The following is a 16,085-nucleotide window of genomic DNA, read 5'->3' as shown; positions in this document are numbered from 1 at the left end:
GATTTAAAAATAAAAAACATTTTGGAAACCAACATGGGTAACCAAGTCTTTCCAGTTCTATTCATATTGTGTTTTAAAAATTGTAAAACTTGCAACCCTACAAGTGGATTGGTCCAAGTGGACCTGGACACTTGCACAGAATTCCACTGAAGTCAGTGGGGTTTTGCATGAACCCACTGGACTGTGACATCTGTACCGGTAACCTCATTACAGGGATGTTCCATCTCTATGCTGTAGCCAGTTTATTCATCAGCTCTGCCTGCATGACTGACACCTGCCACTGCCATTTTCTACTTGGTTTATATTCATACTACAAGTGCTCTTGTCTTGTCTTGTTCAGGATTTTGGACATGAATGGTGGGACTCCCCCCTTGACATACAAAAGATTTCTTCATATTCTCTCTGTACTCGGGGACCCTGACATGCCTGTACGAAACCTTACAGCTGAGGATTTCCAGTAAGTAATTTTCATACAGCAAAAATAGACAACCCAGTAAAGAGCTCTTTCTCTCTTGTCATCACGAGGGAAGGATTTGGCCAGTTTAAATGACACTATCGCAGGGGTGGGCAAACATTTTGGCCTGAGGGCCACAATCGGGTTTCGAAAATTATATGGAGAGCTGGTTAGGGGATGGGGGCATGGCCCGCCACCCCCATCCGCCCCCCCTTCTCGCCCCCTGACAGCCCCCCCTCCAGGACTCCTGCCCCATTCAAACCCGCCTCCCCCATTCCCTGATGACCCCCCCAGGACCCCTGCCCCATCCAACCACCCCTTCTCTCTGTCCCCTGACTACTCCTGGAACCCCCGCCCCTGACTGCCCCCCCGCTGTCCCATCCAACCTCCCCCTTTCCTTCCTTACTGCTGCCCCTGGACCCCTGTTCCATCCAACCACCCCTTCTCCCTGTCCCCTGACTGCCCCTGGAACCCCTGCCCCTGACTGCCCCCTGCCGCCCCATCCAACCCCCCCCCTTCCTGACTGCCCCCCCCAGGTCCCCTGCCCCCATTCAACTCCCCTGTTCCCTGCCCTCTGACCGCCCCGACCCCTATCCACCCCCTGACCACCACCCCAAACTCCCCTTCCCTCTATCCAACCCGCCCTGCTCCCTGCCCCCTTACCGCGCCAGGTCAGGCCAGGCTCTGCAGCTGCACTGCCCCAGGAGCTCGCAGCCCCCCCGCCCAGAGCATTGTGCCGGCGGCACAGTGAGCTGAGGCTACAGGGAAGGGGGAACAGCGGGGGAGGGGCTGGAGGTGAGCCTCCTGGGCCAGGGGCTCAGGGGCCGGACACGAGGGTCCCGCGGGCCGGATGTGGCCCGCAGGCCGTAGTTTGCCCACCTCTGCGCTATTAGATGATATATTGCATTATTTGAACATGTAATTAAATAATGGGTTGTATGTATAAAGAATGTGCAGCTGTGGCTAAGAGGGCTAAAATAATAATAATAATAATTAATACTGCATTATTATTTTTATTTATTATTTATTTTATAGCACCTAAGAGACCAAGTTATGGTCCGGGTCCCCATTGTGCTAGGCACTGGGCAAACACAGAACAAAAAGACCGTGATACTTGGATGTGTAAGCAAGGGAATATCGGTGGCATTACCTCTGTATGTGACATTGGTGAGACCATTATTGGGATACTGTGCCCACTTCTGGTGTCCATACTTTAAAAAGGATGTTGAAATAATTGAAGGGGTTCAGGGAAGAGCTACAAGCTTAATTTGAGGTCTGGAAAACCTGCACTGCAGTGAGACGGTAATGAAGCACAAGCTATTTCGTTCATCCAAGAGAAGACAGTGACTTGGTCATGGTCTATAAAGACCTACTTCAGGAGGTGTCTTCTATTAGCAGAACACTCTTTCATCTAGCAGACAGAGTCATGTCATGAGTCAATGGCTGGAAGTTGAAGCTAGACATAATCAGATAGATTTTTACAAGTGAAGGTAATTAACCACTGGAACAACTCTATTCTATATAAGTCTTATGTCATGCGTCTCATCATAATATCTCAGCACCATCCCACAGTGCATTAAGCAGTGACAAACATCCATCGGGTGTTGCTTGGTCTCTCATTCTCTCCCCCAGGGAAAAGCATATGCAGTAGAATATCTTGTTTAATAGATATTTTTTAAAAAAATACATGTTACTATGTGCTTGTTAGAGAAGGCAAGGTCTCTTGGAGTGGTAGGTGATATGGTTTGTGATGGGCCTTAGTTCCTGGGGGAGTTCATTCCACTGTCTCAGTCTGACCTCCAAGGAAGTTCTGTCTCCTGCTCAGACAAGCCTTACCCTTACAGTAGATAGTTCCATTGGACCAGAGGAGTGGATTTGTTGACCACAGTCTACATCCTGGAGCTTTAGGCTCTTTTTGATACTGTGGGCCAATCCATGGAGTGCCTCGAAGATAAGGACTGAGACCTTGAACTGGATTCAACATTCTATGGCAAGCTAGTGTAGGGAACAGAGGATGGGTGTCATATATTCCAGGTAGCCTGTGATGCTAAGGAGACACTTAGCAGTGTTCTGGACTAGTTCTGTTTTTCAAGTGCTGAAGCTCATGCCCAGGTGTGTTGCATTGCTGTAGTCCAACTGAGAAGTGACTAAGTCTTGAATACAAGCCAGGTTATCATCCACCAGGATGGGACGGAGTCTCCTAACCAATCGGACAGTACAGAAAGCATTACTTGTGAGTGCTGCTGTCTGAGAGCCTAGCGTCACCAAGGAGTCCAAGAGTATTCCTGACTGTGAACTGAACTGACCAACTGTGGGTGTGAACCTTCAACCAGATTCTTCAAAATGCTCTGCCCACCAGCATCACCTCTGTCTTGCTCGGGTTCAGCTTCCGCCAGCTACACTTCATCTGTGAGCTGATCTCATCCAAGCACTGGGCCATCTTGGTGGTAGTGGTGTGGTCATATGTAGTGAAGGATGGATAGAGCTGCGTGTCACCATCATATTGCTGGCAGCTGGGTCCCTGTTTTCTGACCAGTTCACCTAGTGGCTGCATGTCAGTGTGGTAAAGTCCTGGAGAGAGAATTGATATCTGTGGCATTCCACAGGTGAGAGGTCTAATAGTGGAGGTTTAGTTTCCCATCACTTCTTGTTGGGTGCATCCCTCCAGGAAGTACTGAAACCATTTTAGTGTACTGCCCTGTTTCCCTGCCACCTCTCTCAGGTGAGACAGTGGTGCCCAGTGGTTGACAGTGTTGAATGCTGCAGAGAGGTCCAGGAGGATGAAAATGGATGTTTGTCCTTCATCGATTGACATAAGGAGATCATCCATCTGTGCCACAAAAGCAGTTTCAGTCCCCTCTCTGGGCCTGAATCCAAATGCTGCCAGGTCTAGATTATTGGATTCAGTTAGATGGGCTTGTAGTTTGCATTTAGCTAACTTTTCTGTGAGCTTGCTTAGGAATGGGAAGTTTGGCCCTGGGTAGTAGTTGGCGCCACCTGATGTAACTAGCGTGGGTTTCTTGAGCGTTGGTGGGTCTGTTGTGCGTTTGAAGGAGGAAGGGAATGGCTGACTAAGGGATGTGGTGGAATCTCCATCACCTGGAATCTTTGGCTGTCTCTTTCTAAAAGATACGCTGTAGCTAACCCGGAAATCACAGGGTTAATGCAGGAATCACTTGGTGAAAATCTGAGGCCTGGGTTTTGCCAGGGGTTCTACTACATGGTCACAGTGGCCCCTTTGGGATCTAAACTCTATTCATTTAATGCACAAGGGGCCAGGATTAAGGTTACATGGGCATTTACTTCATCAGACCTTGCTGATGTAGCAGACGAGAGTACATTATGTGCGTGTGTGTGTTTTCTCTCATGCACACAGATATTACCGAGGGAAGGTGAGTCAAAGAGATACATTTTTTTATTTTGGTCTGAAAGCAGTGAAGTTAGTGATCCAGAGGGGAGTTGCACCAGGGCAGGAAAGATGGTGTAGTAGATAGAGCATTGGGCTGGAATTTCTCAGCCACAGACTTCCTGTGTAACCACAAGCCAGTCACTTAATCTACCCTGTGCTTGAGCTCCCATCTGTAACATGGCCTGTGTGGGTGTGGCAAGGGGTGTAGCAAGGATAGAATTGATTGATTATGGCGAGACTCCCACTTAGTCCTGCCATGAGTGCAGGGGACTGGACTAGATGACTTTTCGAGGTCCCTTCCAGTCCTATGATTCTGTGATTACAGTGGTGAGAGCTGTGTGAGTGGATAGATAGACTGACTTATGGGTTTGCTTACACTCTGTTTACTTTTCCTTATTGTTTTAATTCCTGGTTATCTTTTTAAACACATGATGAAAGCTAAAGAGGCTCATGCTTGCTTAGTGCTGTGTTCCTTGAAGGGCTCACATTACACCAGTGCTCCGAGCTCTGCACTGCCTTCCAGTTCCTTCCCAGGTGCCACTGAAACGTGGCTGTGCCCATGTTTCAGGGTGAGTAAAAAGGCGTTTTGTAACTGTCATAAATATAAAGGGAAGGGTAAACCCCTTTAAAATCCCTCCTGGCCAGAGGAAATCTCCTCTCACCTGTAAAGGGTTAAGAAGCTAAAGGTAACCTCGCTGGCACCTGATCAAAATGACCAATGAGGAGACAAGATACTTTCAAAAGCTGGGAGGAGGGAGAGAAACAAAGGGTATGTGTGTCTGTCTATAGTCTGTCTTTGCCGGGGATAGACCAGGAATGAAGCCTTAGAACTTTTAGTAAGTAATCTAGCTAGGTACGTGTTAGATTATGATTTCTTTAAATGGCTGAGAAAAGAATTGTGCTGAATAGAATAACTATTTCTGTCTGTGTATCTTTTTTGTAACTTAAGGTTTTTGCCTAGAGGGGTTCTCTATGTTTTGAATCTAATTACCCTGTAAGGTATCTACCATCCTGATTTTACAGGGGGGATTTTTTTTTTTATTTCTATTTACTTCTATTTCTATTAAAAGTCTTTTTGTAAGAAAACTGAATGCTTTTTCATTGTTCTCAGATCCAAGGGTTTGGGTCTGTGGTCACCTATGCAAATTGGTGAGGCTTTTTATCCAACATTTCCCTGGAAAGGGGGGGTGCAAGTGTTGGGAGGATTGTTCATTGTTCTTAAGATCCAAGGGTCTGGGTCTGTAGTCACCTAGGCAAATTGGTGAGGCTTTTTACCGAACCTTGTCCAGGAAGTGGGGTGCAAGGTTTTGGGAAGTATTTTGGGGGGAAAGACGTGTCCAAACAGCTCTTTCCCAGTAACCAGTATTTGTTTGGTGGTGGTAGCGGCCAATCCAAGGACAAAGGGTGGAATATTTTGTACCTTGGGGAAGTTTTGACCTAAGCTGGTAAAGAGAAGCTTAGGAGGTTTTTCATGCAGGTCCCCACATCTGTACCCTAGAGTTCAGAGTGGGGGAGGAACCTTGACAGTAACCTAACTCTCTTTTTGATGTGGGTGCTGGATGACTCAGGGCCCCTGACTGACCCTCTTCTTTTCCTTCCTATTTGAAGGGAGACACCCCACCCCACTGCGCATCCATCATCGCAGGGGGTGGGGCCAGCCCCAGCAGCAGAAATGTGGGGTTGCTCAAGGGGCCACTGCCCTGGGAGACCAGGAGGACCCTTAAGGGCAGGCGCAGAGGGGAACCTCCTGATGGATTATCAAGGGACAGATGTGGAGGACAGTTGAAAGGAGCGACTTTGCCTCCTGCCCCTGATAAAACCTATTACAGCCTAGGGAGGCCCATCTCCAGAGGTGGGAGAGACAACAACAGGGTAGGGCAGGAACAGGGGGCTTGGAACCTGTCCTAAGAAGCTACAAGCCTGAGGATGGAGGGGAGGAGGCTCTCCCTCCCCGTCTCCAAGACTAGGAGAAGACGGCTGGGGAAGAGGGGCTGGAAGGAAAGCACCTTGGGCCTCTCTGCCACAAACACAGCAGACTGGGAGTGAAACGGTGTGCCGTGCAAGGGCTGTGCGGCAGGGAGCTCAGCAGGCCAGTTGCTGGACCCAGACCTGAGCGCTGCTCTCCTGTCTCCCTCTGTCTGCATCCTACAGGGCTGAGAACTGCCTCTCTGCACTCCCGTCCCAGTGGCAATGATCTGTCCATGTCCCCACCCTTGCCACCACTACAGGTTGGGGTGAGCACATCCCCTGCTCAGACACATCCTATTGCTCACTCTGGCTTTCCCAGATCCAGTGTCACGCCACGGTGGGTCTCCCTGTGTCCTTGTTTGGACTCATTCATCATGGAAGGGTCTGCTTACAGGTACAGCCATGGGAGGTGAGGGAGGCATGTCCCCCGACTTTTCACTATGCTGCTGCTGTCTCTTTTAGTGGCTGCAGGAGTAGCTCATTCCATCTCCTGATCACAACTCCCCGCTGACGTTTTTCAAGGAGGCTGCCGACGGGGTCTCCTGACTACATTACACCTCTTGCTCTGCTTCTTGCTCTGGTGGCATTGCCCTGTACCATGACTGAAGAGGAGACAGGCGTGATCTCCTTGGCGCGCCGGATGGGAAGTGCTCTTCCTCCCTCCTCTTCGTCATGGCCTCTCTTTGAAAGAAGCCTCTCTTTTAAATTAGGAGATGTAAGCCTCCTCCTGAGCTGTGCCTGGCTGAAGATGACAGGGTGCCCCTCCCCGAGGATTTGGACATCCCCCGAGAGAGCCAGTCCCCCTGGAGAGGGGGAGAAACTGAAGGGCTACAGCGACTAGAACAACACTTGAAAAATCAGGTGAGTCTTGCTTTCTACGTGCCCGTTCCTTCTCCTTGTGCTCTGGATGCTGGCTAATAGCTCCAAACAGACCCAGGTGATTATGGCCCTTAGCCCTGCTGCAGACGGCTGGGTCTGAGCCCAGCAGGCGGAGAGGCTGGCCATTAAGGATCACTCAGGACCAAAGCACCTTGCTTCATCCCAACTCTTGGCTCCTGGAAGGGCTGACATCCATTGGCATAGGGGTCTCCAAGCAAACAACTCACGTCCTCCTGGCATTTCAGAAGCCACCCACCAGGCTAAGTGGAAAAGATGTGTAGTTTGGTACAGTCACACCCAAGTGGAGCCTCTTATAAATTCAGAATACTCCTCTGACAAGACCTGTCAGCTTTTTTGGGGAACCTGAGGTTTGGAGGGCCCATAGAGTAGAAGCAGCCTGGTCTCTGGCCTCACACAGAAGGTTGATGTATTTGGAGAACTAAGTATTCCAGATGGGGCTTCCTTTGCCTTTGGTACTTGACTTAACAATGGCTACTCTACCTCGGATGTCATTGTTGCCTTTGGATTGTAGTGCACAGAGAAGCTTGGGAGGAATGAGCTGGGGCAGCAGCTGGAATGCAGTGTCTTTATCCCGGTCCCTTTTGATGCAGGTCAGTTTAGGAGATGCATTTATAAACCAGGGTGGTATGGCTCTTCATATGCCATGAACTCTAAGCAAGGCTTCATGGGGCCTGCTGCAAGCTAGCCCCGTGTTCCGTGAGAATGACCGCGGGGCTCCGTAATACTGCAGTGTGACAAACAGGAAATTCTGCCACAGCTTCAGGGAAATTCAAAACTGGAGGTGTTGTTACTGAAAGAAATGAGAAAATATACAGTGCAAGCAACCAGGTCTCCCTTGAGTTATTTATTGTTATATTAAATTCAGCTTATTTCATACCACCTCCAGACTGTCACTTTAAGGTGCCATGGGATTGTGTGTTGAGAACACATGATTGCATTGCAGCAGTTGTCATGGGGAAAACTGGAGATTGTTGGTAGCTGGGTAGGAGGCAGTAGGGGTTTTTGGTCCTTGAGGAGCCAGCTGGGCTCTTTAGGATGGTAGGAAAAGCTCATTAGCTGGCCATTTTTGCTCAAATAAATCATCAGCAAAATAGTTGATAATGTCATTAATGATCAAAATTAGGTTTCAGAGTTAACACCCAATTAACAAATGGCATAGTTCACCCCTCTCTTAGAGCAATTACCCTAGACTGTGGAATTATTCCACTTATCCCACTGTTCCTGGAAGACATCTCTGCCTTAGTTTGTTTTCAGTTCATATTCTGAAGGTTTGCTTTGCAACTTTAAGGGCCAGGTCATATATAAATGAAAGTTTAGAGTCTAGAGCACAGTCCGCAGCCAGTTCCATAGCCACAAGTATGACGCTTCCCGGGGGTACCCCGGGTTGTGAGGCACCTTGCTACCACCTGCCCTTACCATGAAGACATCTTGTCTGTGCCTGCCGGGGGTCAGCTCCCCAACTCCACTAGCCAGCACAAGCACTCCTCTCTAGGCCTATGCAGGCCCCGCTGTCTCTCTGTACTCTATAGGTTAGCGGTAGGCACACTCCAACCCCCAAGCCCTCTGAGCATCTCCCTGGAGGGTTCAGCCCCCTTTCCATTGAACACACACTGTATTCACAGATTCACTCCTCCCAAAGGAACAGTATCCTCCTGCTTACCAAAAATGCCTCAGATCACAGCTCCCCTTAACACACAGCCCTTAGACAGGTTTACAGTGAGAACAAGCAAAACTATATTTAACCCAAAATAGAGATTTGAGAAGTAGCAAGTAAAAGTATTGGAAACAAATGGTTACATGTAAAATACGATCATAACACATATCCTAGAGCCTAGACTTAAATTAACAAGATGCTTTCCTGTCCAACAAAGTTTAGCTCACTCAAAGTCCCTTTGTCGTTTTCCAGCCAGGTTGGCTGTGACCCTCCTTTCATAGGACAGAACACACTGAGAGTTCATCTCCTTGGGGAAGGGGGAAGCATGTCTCTAAACCCCCAACAACCCATTGTCTTTATTTATAAACAGGATTCCTTCCCCTTCCCACCCCCCCAGTTGTTTTTTCCTATGTGCTCCTTTCTTGTTGACCTTACAGTCTCTTGATTAGCATTCAGCTCAGACTGTAGATGGGCCTCCATTGTGTAGCAGAACGTATACAAAACACACATGACCTCCCAGAGAGAGAGGTTTCCTCCTGCCTAACAGAAGCATGTTTATCACCTTCTGGTGACTTGCCTTAACTCATAAAGATGAGCCTGGGAGCTTAAATTCCTAACTGTGCTAGACACTAAAAATCATGGACTCGGTAGAGATACTGGTTTTATGTCTCATAACAACACTCTGTAACCCACTAGCCCTCCTTTGTCTTATGCGTACAGAGATGTTAATTTCCCGCTATATCTTGAATAGGCTCTTGTAACTTGTGTTAAGTCCTTATGCTTAACAATATGTCCCGCCTTGCAGTTAGCTGTGACACTCAGATTGCCTTTCTAGATCTGAAGAAGAGCTCTGTGGAGCCTGAAAACTTGTGTCTCTCACCAACAGAAGTTAGTCCAATAAAAGATATTCCCTCAACCACTGTGTCTCTCTAATATCCTGGGACCAGCATGGCTACAACAAAACTGCAAACAATTATCAATACTTTCATTTTGAAATGATTCTGATGACCAGTGGGCTACAGGCTCTCAGTAGAGACCTCACATGTCACCTACTAGTGCAAACACCATTGTGTTTGGTTAGATAGGCTTGTCTCATAGGTATCAAATGGGTTCTTGTAACAGGCTTTAAAGCCTCATCCTCTAGGCAGGTGATGATCCTGCTGGAAAGTGGCTTTTGCTGATTCACTATTGCAGTGGGGAAATTTCCCTACTAGCCATAAGAAAAGTGGGAGTGGCTTTCCCTGGGAGATTTAGAGTGTGGGCTGAGCTCTCCTCAAGGAGGAACCCCGGGTCATCCAAGTCTAAGGAAAAGACTTGGGTTACATTTTGTATTTCATTTTGATTTGAGTTCTTTTCACATATAATGCCCAACTCCAGGAAGGGGCACAACTTGTGTGGCCTGTGTTTGGAGTATAGTGGGGAAGCCAACTGCCCGCAGCTCTTTTCTGTTTCATTAACAGGAAATACTTTGTGGTGTTCTGCCTAAAATTGGTTTGTTTGTTTGTGTTTTTAGGGCTGGATAGCAAATTTTACTAAACCAAGAACAATTCCAAATTCTCTGCTTCCAAGTACTACTGGACTGAGTCCCTATTTCAGCTTGGGCTGTTTGTCAGTTCGGAGGTTTTTTTATAGATTATCAAACATTTATGCTCAGGTAAGAAAATACTGTGTGCAAATCAAGCCAACGCAATGGTTATCTAACAGTTTCCTAGAGCAGACTAGTCTCCTCCTCAGCAACAGTCGTATTAACAGTGCAAAGTGGCTTTCGATATTGTTTGAAATATTATCCTTAAACAGATTAAAGCCTTGCCCTGACTAGGATTTCAAGATGTGATGTTAGCACGTGTTACCAAACTCCATCTAACGAACACTTGCTAAAACTGTAGCCCAGACAAAGCAATTGTCCTTTAGTACAGGCTTTAAAGTGATTGAGTTGGTGGGAGGAGGAGAAGCCTAGGGTGTAGCTCAACCAGCTAAAATTGAGCTAAAGGTGTCGTCCCAGAGTGACGTCCCAGAGGTTCTCTGTTGACAAGACCTATGGGTGTTTTGGCTGCAGGTCAAGCTAAACAACATCAAGTTTGTCCTCCTTTGCAAATCTTAAATCTTGTATATGCAAACATGTCGGTTTCCATCAGTGCATAACTCAAAAACAGATGTACAGAATTTGCACAATTTCTTTGAGAAGAAATTACCATTGAGAACAAGCCTGGAAAATGCCACCCTACATGGAGACTGTGTCACAGTCTGCACGGGCGCAGGGGTCCATTTATGGGGTCCATCTGTGGGAATGAGACTTCACTGTTTCATTAACATAAACCAGGGTTCCCTCATGAACTGTTTAAAAACGGCTACTCTTCTTCAGTGCGTGAATCCGAGCAACTAGAGACCAGTCCGTGCGTGTCTGCTTTAAGGAATCATAGGGGTTTTATTTTTGCTTCGGGAAGAAATCCTGGTATGAATCTATCCTAGAAGGTCAGGGTGTTGCAGAAAATTATCCCAGCTGGCCAGGGAATATTGAGTTTTAGAGGTTTCCAGCTCACTCTGTTTCGGTGCTGCAAACTTTGTTTCAGACCTTGGCTCCTTGGATTCAAAAGGGAAAGGCTATAAAGCTCGCCGACGTTTTCTGCTGTGCTGTCTGGGCCAGCTCATGTGCTGGTTAACCTCTTGCAGCTCAGCTGCAGTCAAGGGAATTACGATGACTTCCACAAGTTAAGGCTCTGGCACTGTGTCTTTGTTGCAGTCAAAGAACCACTCTCTGCCACCTGTATCACTTCAAGGACAGCTTCTATGGCGAGAATTCTTCTATACTGTGGCATCAGCAACACCAAACTTTACCAGAATGGCGGGGAACCCCATCTGCCTTCAGATCAACTGGTACCAGGATGCAGAGAGACTCTACAAGTGGAGAATGGTAAAGGGCTGTATTCCCATTTGAGGAGAACCGATACATTCATTTCTCTTGTTGGCTGTTTCTAGTGCACCACACTGTATGCCATAGGACTGTGAATAGCATTTTAAATAAAATCAAGCCACTGGGTACAACATACATTTTATAGAGCATCTTTCATGCAAAAGGTATCCCAAAGTATGATAGAGAGTTAAATACTTAAGAAGAGATTGACTTCATCAAGATTTATATTGACCAGAGAATTTAATATAGCCCATCCACCTTCTAGACACCTGAGCACAGGGCTGTAAGCCAGGGCACTCTGAGTCCTATTCCCGCTTGTTCTCCTGACGGTCTGTAATACCCCAGTGAGAAAATTCAGAAGGGTTGAAAGAGGAGGAGATCTAACAGTGTCTTCAATATCTGCCTCTAAAAGAGATGGGAATGAAGGACTCTGCTGTCATTCCTGCCCCAGGATCTTGCAGTAATGTTTCACCCGTCATGGCCCCTGGGTATTTTTTATTTCCTGCTGACTCTTTGGAGAGTTTTCCAACCAACCAAATAAAACCCAGGGAGCCTAACCTGTATAAGAGGTACACAATGATAATTATTAATACCTAGCTCTCATACACAAACAAAGAGCCCGCTCCAGGCCCCTCAGTGCAGTGTGTCCATATAACCATCATCAATATTTTTATCATTTGCATATTCTTATGGCCCTGATGACCTACTGCTACAGGTTTAACCTTCACAACCTTGCATCCTATGTTGTCTCTACAAAGTGCTGTCATTCCGATTTGGTAATGCTTGACACCTGTTTAGCATAGGTGTCTATGATGATGCAAGTTGCTAGCCAGGGGAGAATCACAGAGCTGGGGGAAAAAATTTGGACAAATAGTTTATTTGCTGAAACATGCAGTTTTTGGTTGACTCAAAACAAATTTGCTGAATAGTTTGGGCCCAAAAAACTTTTTGGGGAGGAGGAGGCCTGCTCCCTGTAACTTCTGGTGCAGTTGTTATAGTATTCTTCTGGGATGTGAGAGACCCCGGTTCAATTCCCCCCTCTTCCTGATGTGGAGAAGGGATTTGAGCATGGGTCTTCTACAACGCAGGTGAGTGCCCAAGCCACTGGTCTCTCAATCTCTCCTGCTGGTGCTGTTCCAGTTTGTGTATATAAATAGTCATTGGAGTAGGTACATGAACTTGGATTTCCCACATCCTAGGTGAGTGCCCTAAGCACTAGGCTTTAAAGCAGCAGTTCTAAACCCACGGCCCAATTAAAGGCTGCCGAGCTGCACAGTGGGGTCCGGGTTCCCGGCTGCCCGGCACAGCGGGGTCCGGGCTGCCTGGCCCGGCGCAGTGGGTTTGCGGGTTGGCAGCCAGTCCTGTGTGGCGGGAGTCCGGGGTTTCCACCCAGCCCCACACAGCGGGTGTCCAGGGTCTGGGGCTGCCGCCCAGCTCCGCAGGGGTCTGGGGTCAGCGTCAGGGCTACCAGCTGGCCCTATAGGGCCGGGGTCTGGGCTGCCACCTGGCTGCCCTGCCATCCGGCCCCACGCGGCGGGATCCAGGGTTGGGGCTGCTGCCCAGCCCCGCAAAGCAGGGTCCAGGGTCCCTGCTGCCCGGCCCCCGGCCCAGGGTTCCACTCCTCGCCCCACTCTACTGGAGGGTGGGAGGGGTGCGCTGTGGTTCTCAACCTGCGTCCCAGGTAATACAAAATAGGTTGAGAACCACTGTTCTAAAATCATTCTCATTCTTGCTCCCTGGCCCATTGTGCCAGAATATCCCATACCTCAGTGGCGAAGTCACTCTTCAGTGTGAACAAGGGTTCCAGTTTGGGCCCCTAATGCCTGATCCTCTGACAAAGTGACTGGCCTGTGTGTTTAAGGAAAGGGCAAGAGAGAAGAAGCAATTCCGGGGGTGAAGGAGGAAATGGAGTACTGTGTGTATTGAGCAGGAGGACTGAAATCTTCTGTGTGTTTTAGGCTCAGACAGGGTTTCCGTGGATTGATGCTATCATGACTCAGCTTCATCAGGAAGGTTGGATTCACCACCTTGCTCGACATGCTGTTGCCTGCTTCCTGACTCGAGGAGACCTCTGGATCAGCTGGGAAGAGGGCATGAAGGTTCGCAATCTTTTCTTTCATTGTTCATTGGCCTGTTCCTAAAGGTGCTTTGAAGAAGCCCCTGTGAAATGCAAATCTTCTGGAGGATTTGAATTGTCGAGCAATCATAGAATTGTAGGACTGGAAGGGACCTCGAAAGGTCCTCTAGTCCAGTCCCCTGCACCCATGGCAATGTTTTATTATACTGTGCACCTGTGGTAAGGTTACATTAGAAGTATTATATTATTTTTAATACAATAGTGCTCAGAAGCCCCAGTTGAGATATGGGCTCTGTTGTGCTGGACGTTGAACAGATAAATGCGCCATAAGAGGCAGTTCCTGCCCTGCAGAGCTAATAATCTAAATAAACCAGACCAAGACTGGGAGGGGAAATAGAAGCACAAAGAGAAGTGACGGGCTGAGCGTCGCACAGCAGACCCGTAGCAAATCCAGGAGTAGAATCCAGGTCTCCTGAATCCTGACTCCAGGTATAAAAAGCCTAATTCCAGCTTACTAGCCACAAGAGAGAAAAACAAATACATATACACAAATCAGCATAGTCTCTACTGATGCCTCCTAACCAGCTCCTAGATCCCCGAGGTGCCTGCAGGTCTTTCCTTCACCATAGCCTGCCCAGGCTGACTTCCTTCTAGTAATATATCCCGATAGTTCCCAGCCTCAGCTGCTCTTAAAGGGATAGCACCCTATTCCAGTGTCTTTTTACCAGCCTTTGCCCTTTATTTCACAGACCTGCATTCTTTACTTCCTTGCCACATAAGTGTTCCCCACCCCCAAGATGTGTTGTTTTCTCTCTCTTTAATTTCTCATGAAATACAGGTGTTTGAAGAGATGCTGTTAGATGCAGACTACAGCATCAATGCAGGAAACTGGATGTGGCTGTCAGCCAGCGCTTTCTTCCATCAGTACACACGCATTTTCTGCCCGGTCCGCTTTGGCAAACGCACAGATCCAGAAGGGCAATATATCCGGTAAGAAGACACACAATGTAACAACCCTTTTTTTTTTTTTTTTTTTTTTTTTTTTACTATTCTAGGTACTTATTTGGCCCCTGCTACTGTAGTATCTGAGTACCTTGCAGTCTTAACTGTCATTATCCTGTAGTCCAGTGGGGTAGGGCAGAGCTATTATCCATGTTTTACAGATGGGGCACAGAGTGACTAAGGGACTTGCCCAAGGTCACACAGGAAGCCTGTGGCAGAACAGGATATTGAGCGTGTGTCTCCCAAGTCCCAGGCCAGTGCCCTCACCACTGGGCCATCCTTCTTCTCTAGTGCAATAGTTTATCAATCCCTACCACGCTTTCTGGTCCTGTCCTTGTGCGTTTTAGCAGAAGCCTGCACTGGGACTCAGGAAAGCTGGGTTCTATTCCTGCCTGTGCCACTGACCCGCTGGGTGACCTTGGGCAAGTCACTTTCCCCGCTCTGTGCCTCAGTTTCCCCATCTGTAAAATGGGGATCCCGCTCCTGACCATCTTTGTAATACATTTTGAGAGTTACTGATGAAAAACATTGTAGATCATTAGTTTCCCATCATTGCTGATAAAAATATTGAGCAGGTTCGTGTTTAAGTAATTGGCAATTTTACAATAGACTTCAGTAAGAACAGGATCAGGCGCTAACTAGATATTTGTGTCTAAGCATGCATTCTCCTTTTTCCCTTGCCACCTCCTGCTGTCTGATTCGTTTAGATCTGTCCCAAACTCATACAGTTGAGAGAGACATGCCGAAATATCAACATGGTTGCTTAGCACTCTTGTGTGCCCTGCACTGAAATACTCAAGTATTTGCCTACAGAATTTATATATATATATATATAGTGTGTGTGTGTGTGTGTATTTTTTTTTGTAGAAAGTACCTGCCCGTGCTAACGAATTTTCCTTCCAAGTACATCTACGAGCCTTGGACAGCACCCGAAGAGGCCCAGAAGCAGGCAGGATGTATTATAGGTAATTCTGAGGCCGTGTTAAGGATTTTGCTACTGATACGGGTTGTGTGAAATAAGTATTTGCTAGAGATGAAAACGTAACATTTTCAGCAAGGATTTGGCCCTTACATTCTGAAATGGATTAGCCTAACATTTTCGATTGTTTCAGCTCTCCGATAAAGATGACTTGTTATTACAAACTGCAATATGCCTTCAGGGTCTGCTGTGCCTTAATATTGTCTCGTGTGCCAAACTTAATGCAGTCCCTCAGGCTGTTGTCTGTCAGATGTACTCACATGGTCCCCATTGCTATAGTATCTGAATGCCTCGCAATGTTCAACATATCCTCCTCTGCTGCTGTGAGGTATAGTTGTGTTGTCATCCCTGTATTACAGATGGGGAGTTGAGGCCCAGAGAAACAAAGGACTCAGGCTCACCCAGGAGGTCTGTGGTGGAGCTGGGCACTGAATCTACTGCTCCCAAGTCCCAGGCTAACACCCTAACCACTAAGCCATCCTGCCTCTCAATATGCCGCTATACATCACTCTGTGGTGTCTTCACACTGGGATAAAGAGGGATGGGGCTGGAGGGTTGTGGGGATTTGTAATGGTTTTTGCACAGTGAAAACTTGCTGAGATTGTGGCTGCAAACCGGAAAGTCAATGGCAAAACTCCTATTCAATGGAGCCAGGATTTTGCTGTGTCTCTGTATTTGAGGCATGAACCGGGGAGAGGAAGGGTAGCCCGTGGTTAGGGCAGGTGCCTACG

General features: G+C 47.6%; 1 protein-coding gene across 4 annotated transcripts in view; it reads left to right on the top strand.

The window, feature by feature from the left end:
• The window catches only part of LOC102945380 (cryptochrome-1), a 37,683-nt gene that overhangs the window by 8,382 nt on the left and 13,216 nt on the right, over positions 1 to 16,085 (top strand). For all 4 annotated transcript variants that reach the window (XM_043533665.1, XM_043533663.1, XM_043533664.1 and 1 more), the window contains 7 exons: positions 341 to 457; positions 6,542 to 6,692; positions 9,899 to 10,039; positions 11,126 to 11,296; positions 13,255 to 13,395; positions 14,212 to 14,363; positions 15,243 to 15,340. In XM_043533665.1, coding sequence (XP_043389600.1) covers positions 341 to 457; positions 6,542 to 6,692; positions 9,899 to 10,039; positions 11,126 to 11,296; positions 13,255 to 13,395; positions 14,212 to 14,363; positions 15,243 to 15,340 — 971 coding nt within the window. The remainder of the gene's footprint in view (positions 1 to 340; positions 458 to 6,541; positions 6,693 to 9,898; positions 10,040 to 11,125; positions 11,297 to 13,254; positions 13,396 to 14,211; positions 14,364 to 15,242; positions 15,341 to 16,085) is intronic.

Source organism: Chelonia mydas, chromosome 21 (assembly GCF_015237465.2).
Source record: "Chelonia mydas isolate rCheMyd1 chromosome 21, rCheMyd1.pri.v2, whole genome shotgun sequence".
NCBI classification, from domain to species: Eukaryota; Metazoa; Chordata; order Testudines; family Cheloniidae; genus Chelonia; species Chelonia mydas.
The sequence above is the reverse complement of the archived record's forward strand: the minus strand, read 5'-3'. Positions and strand labels throughout refer to the sequence as shown.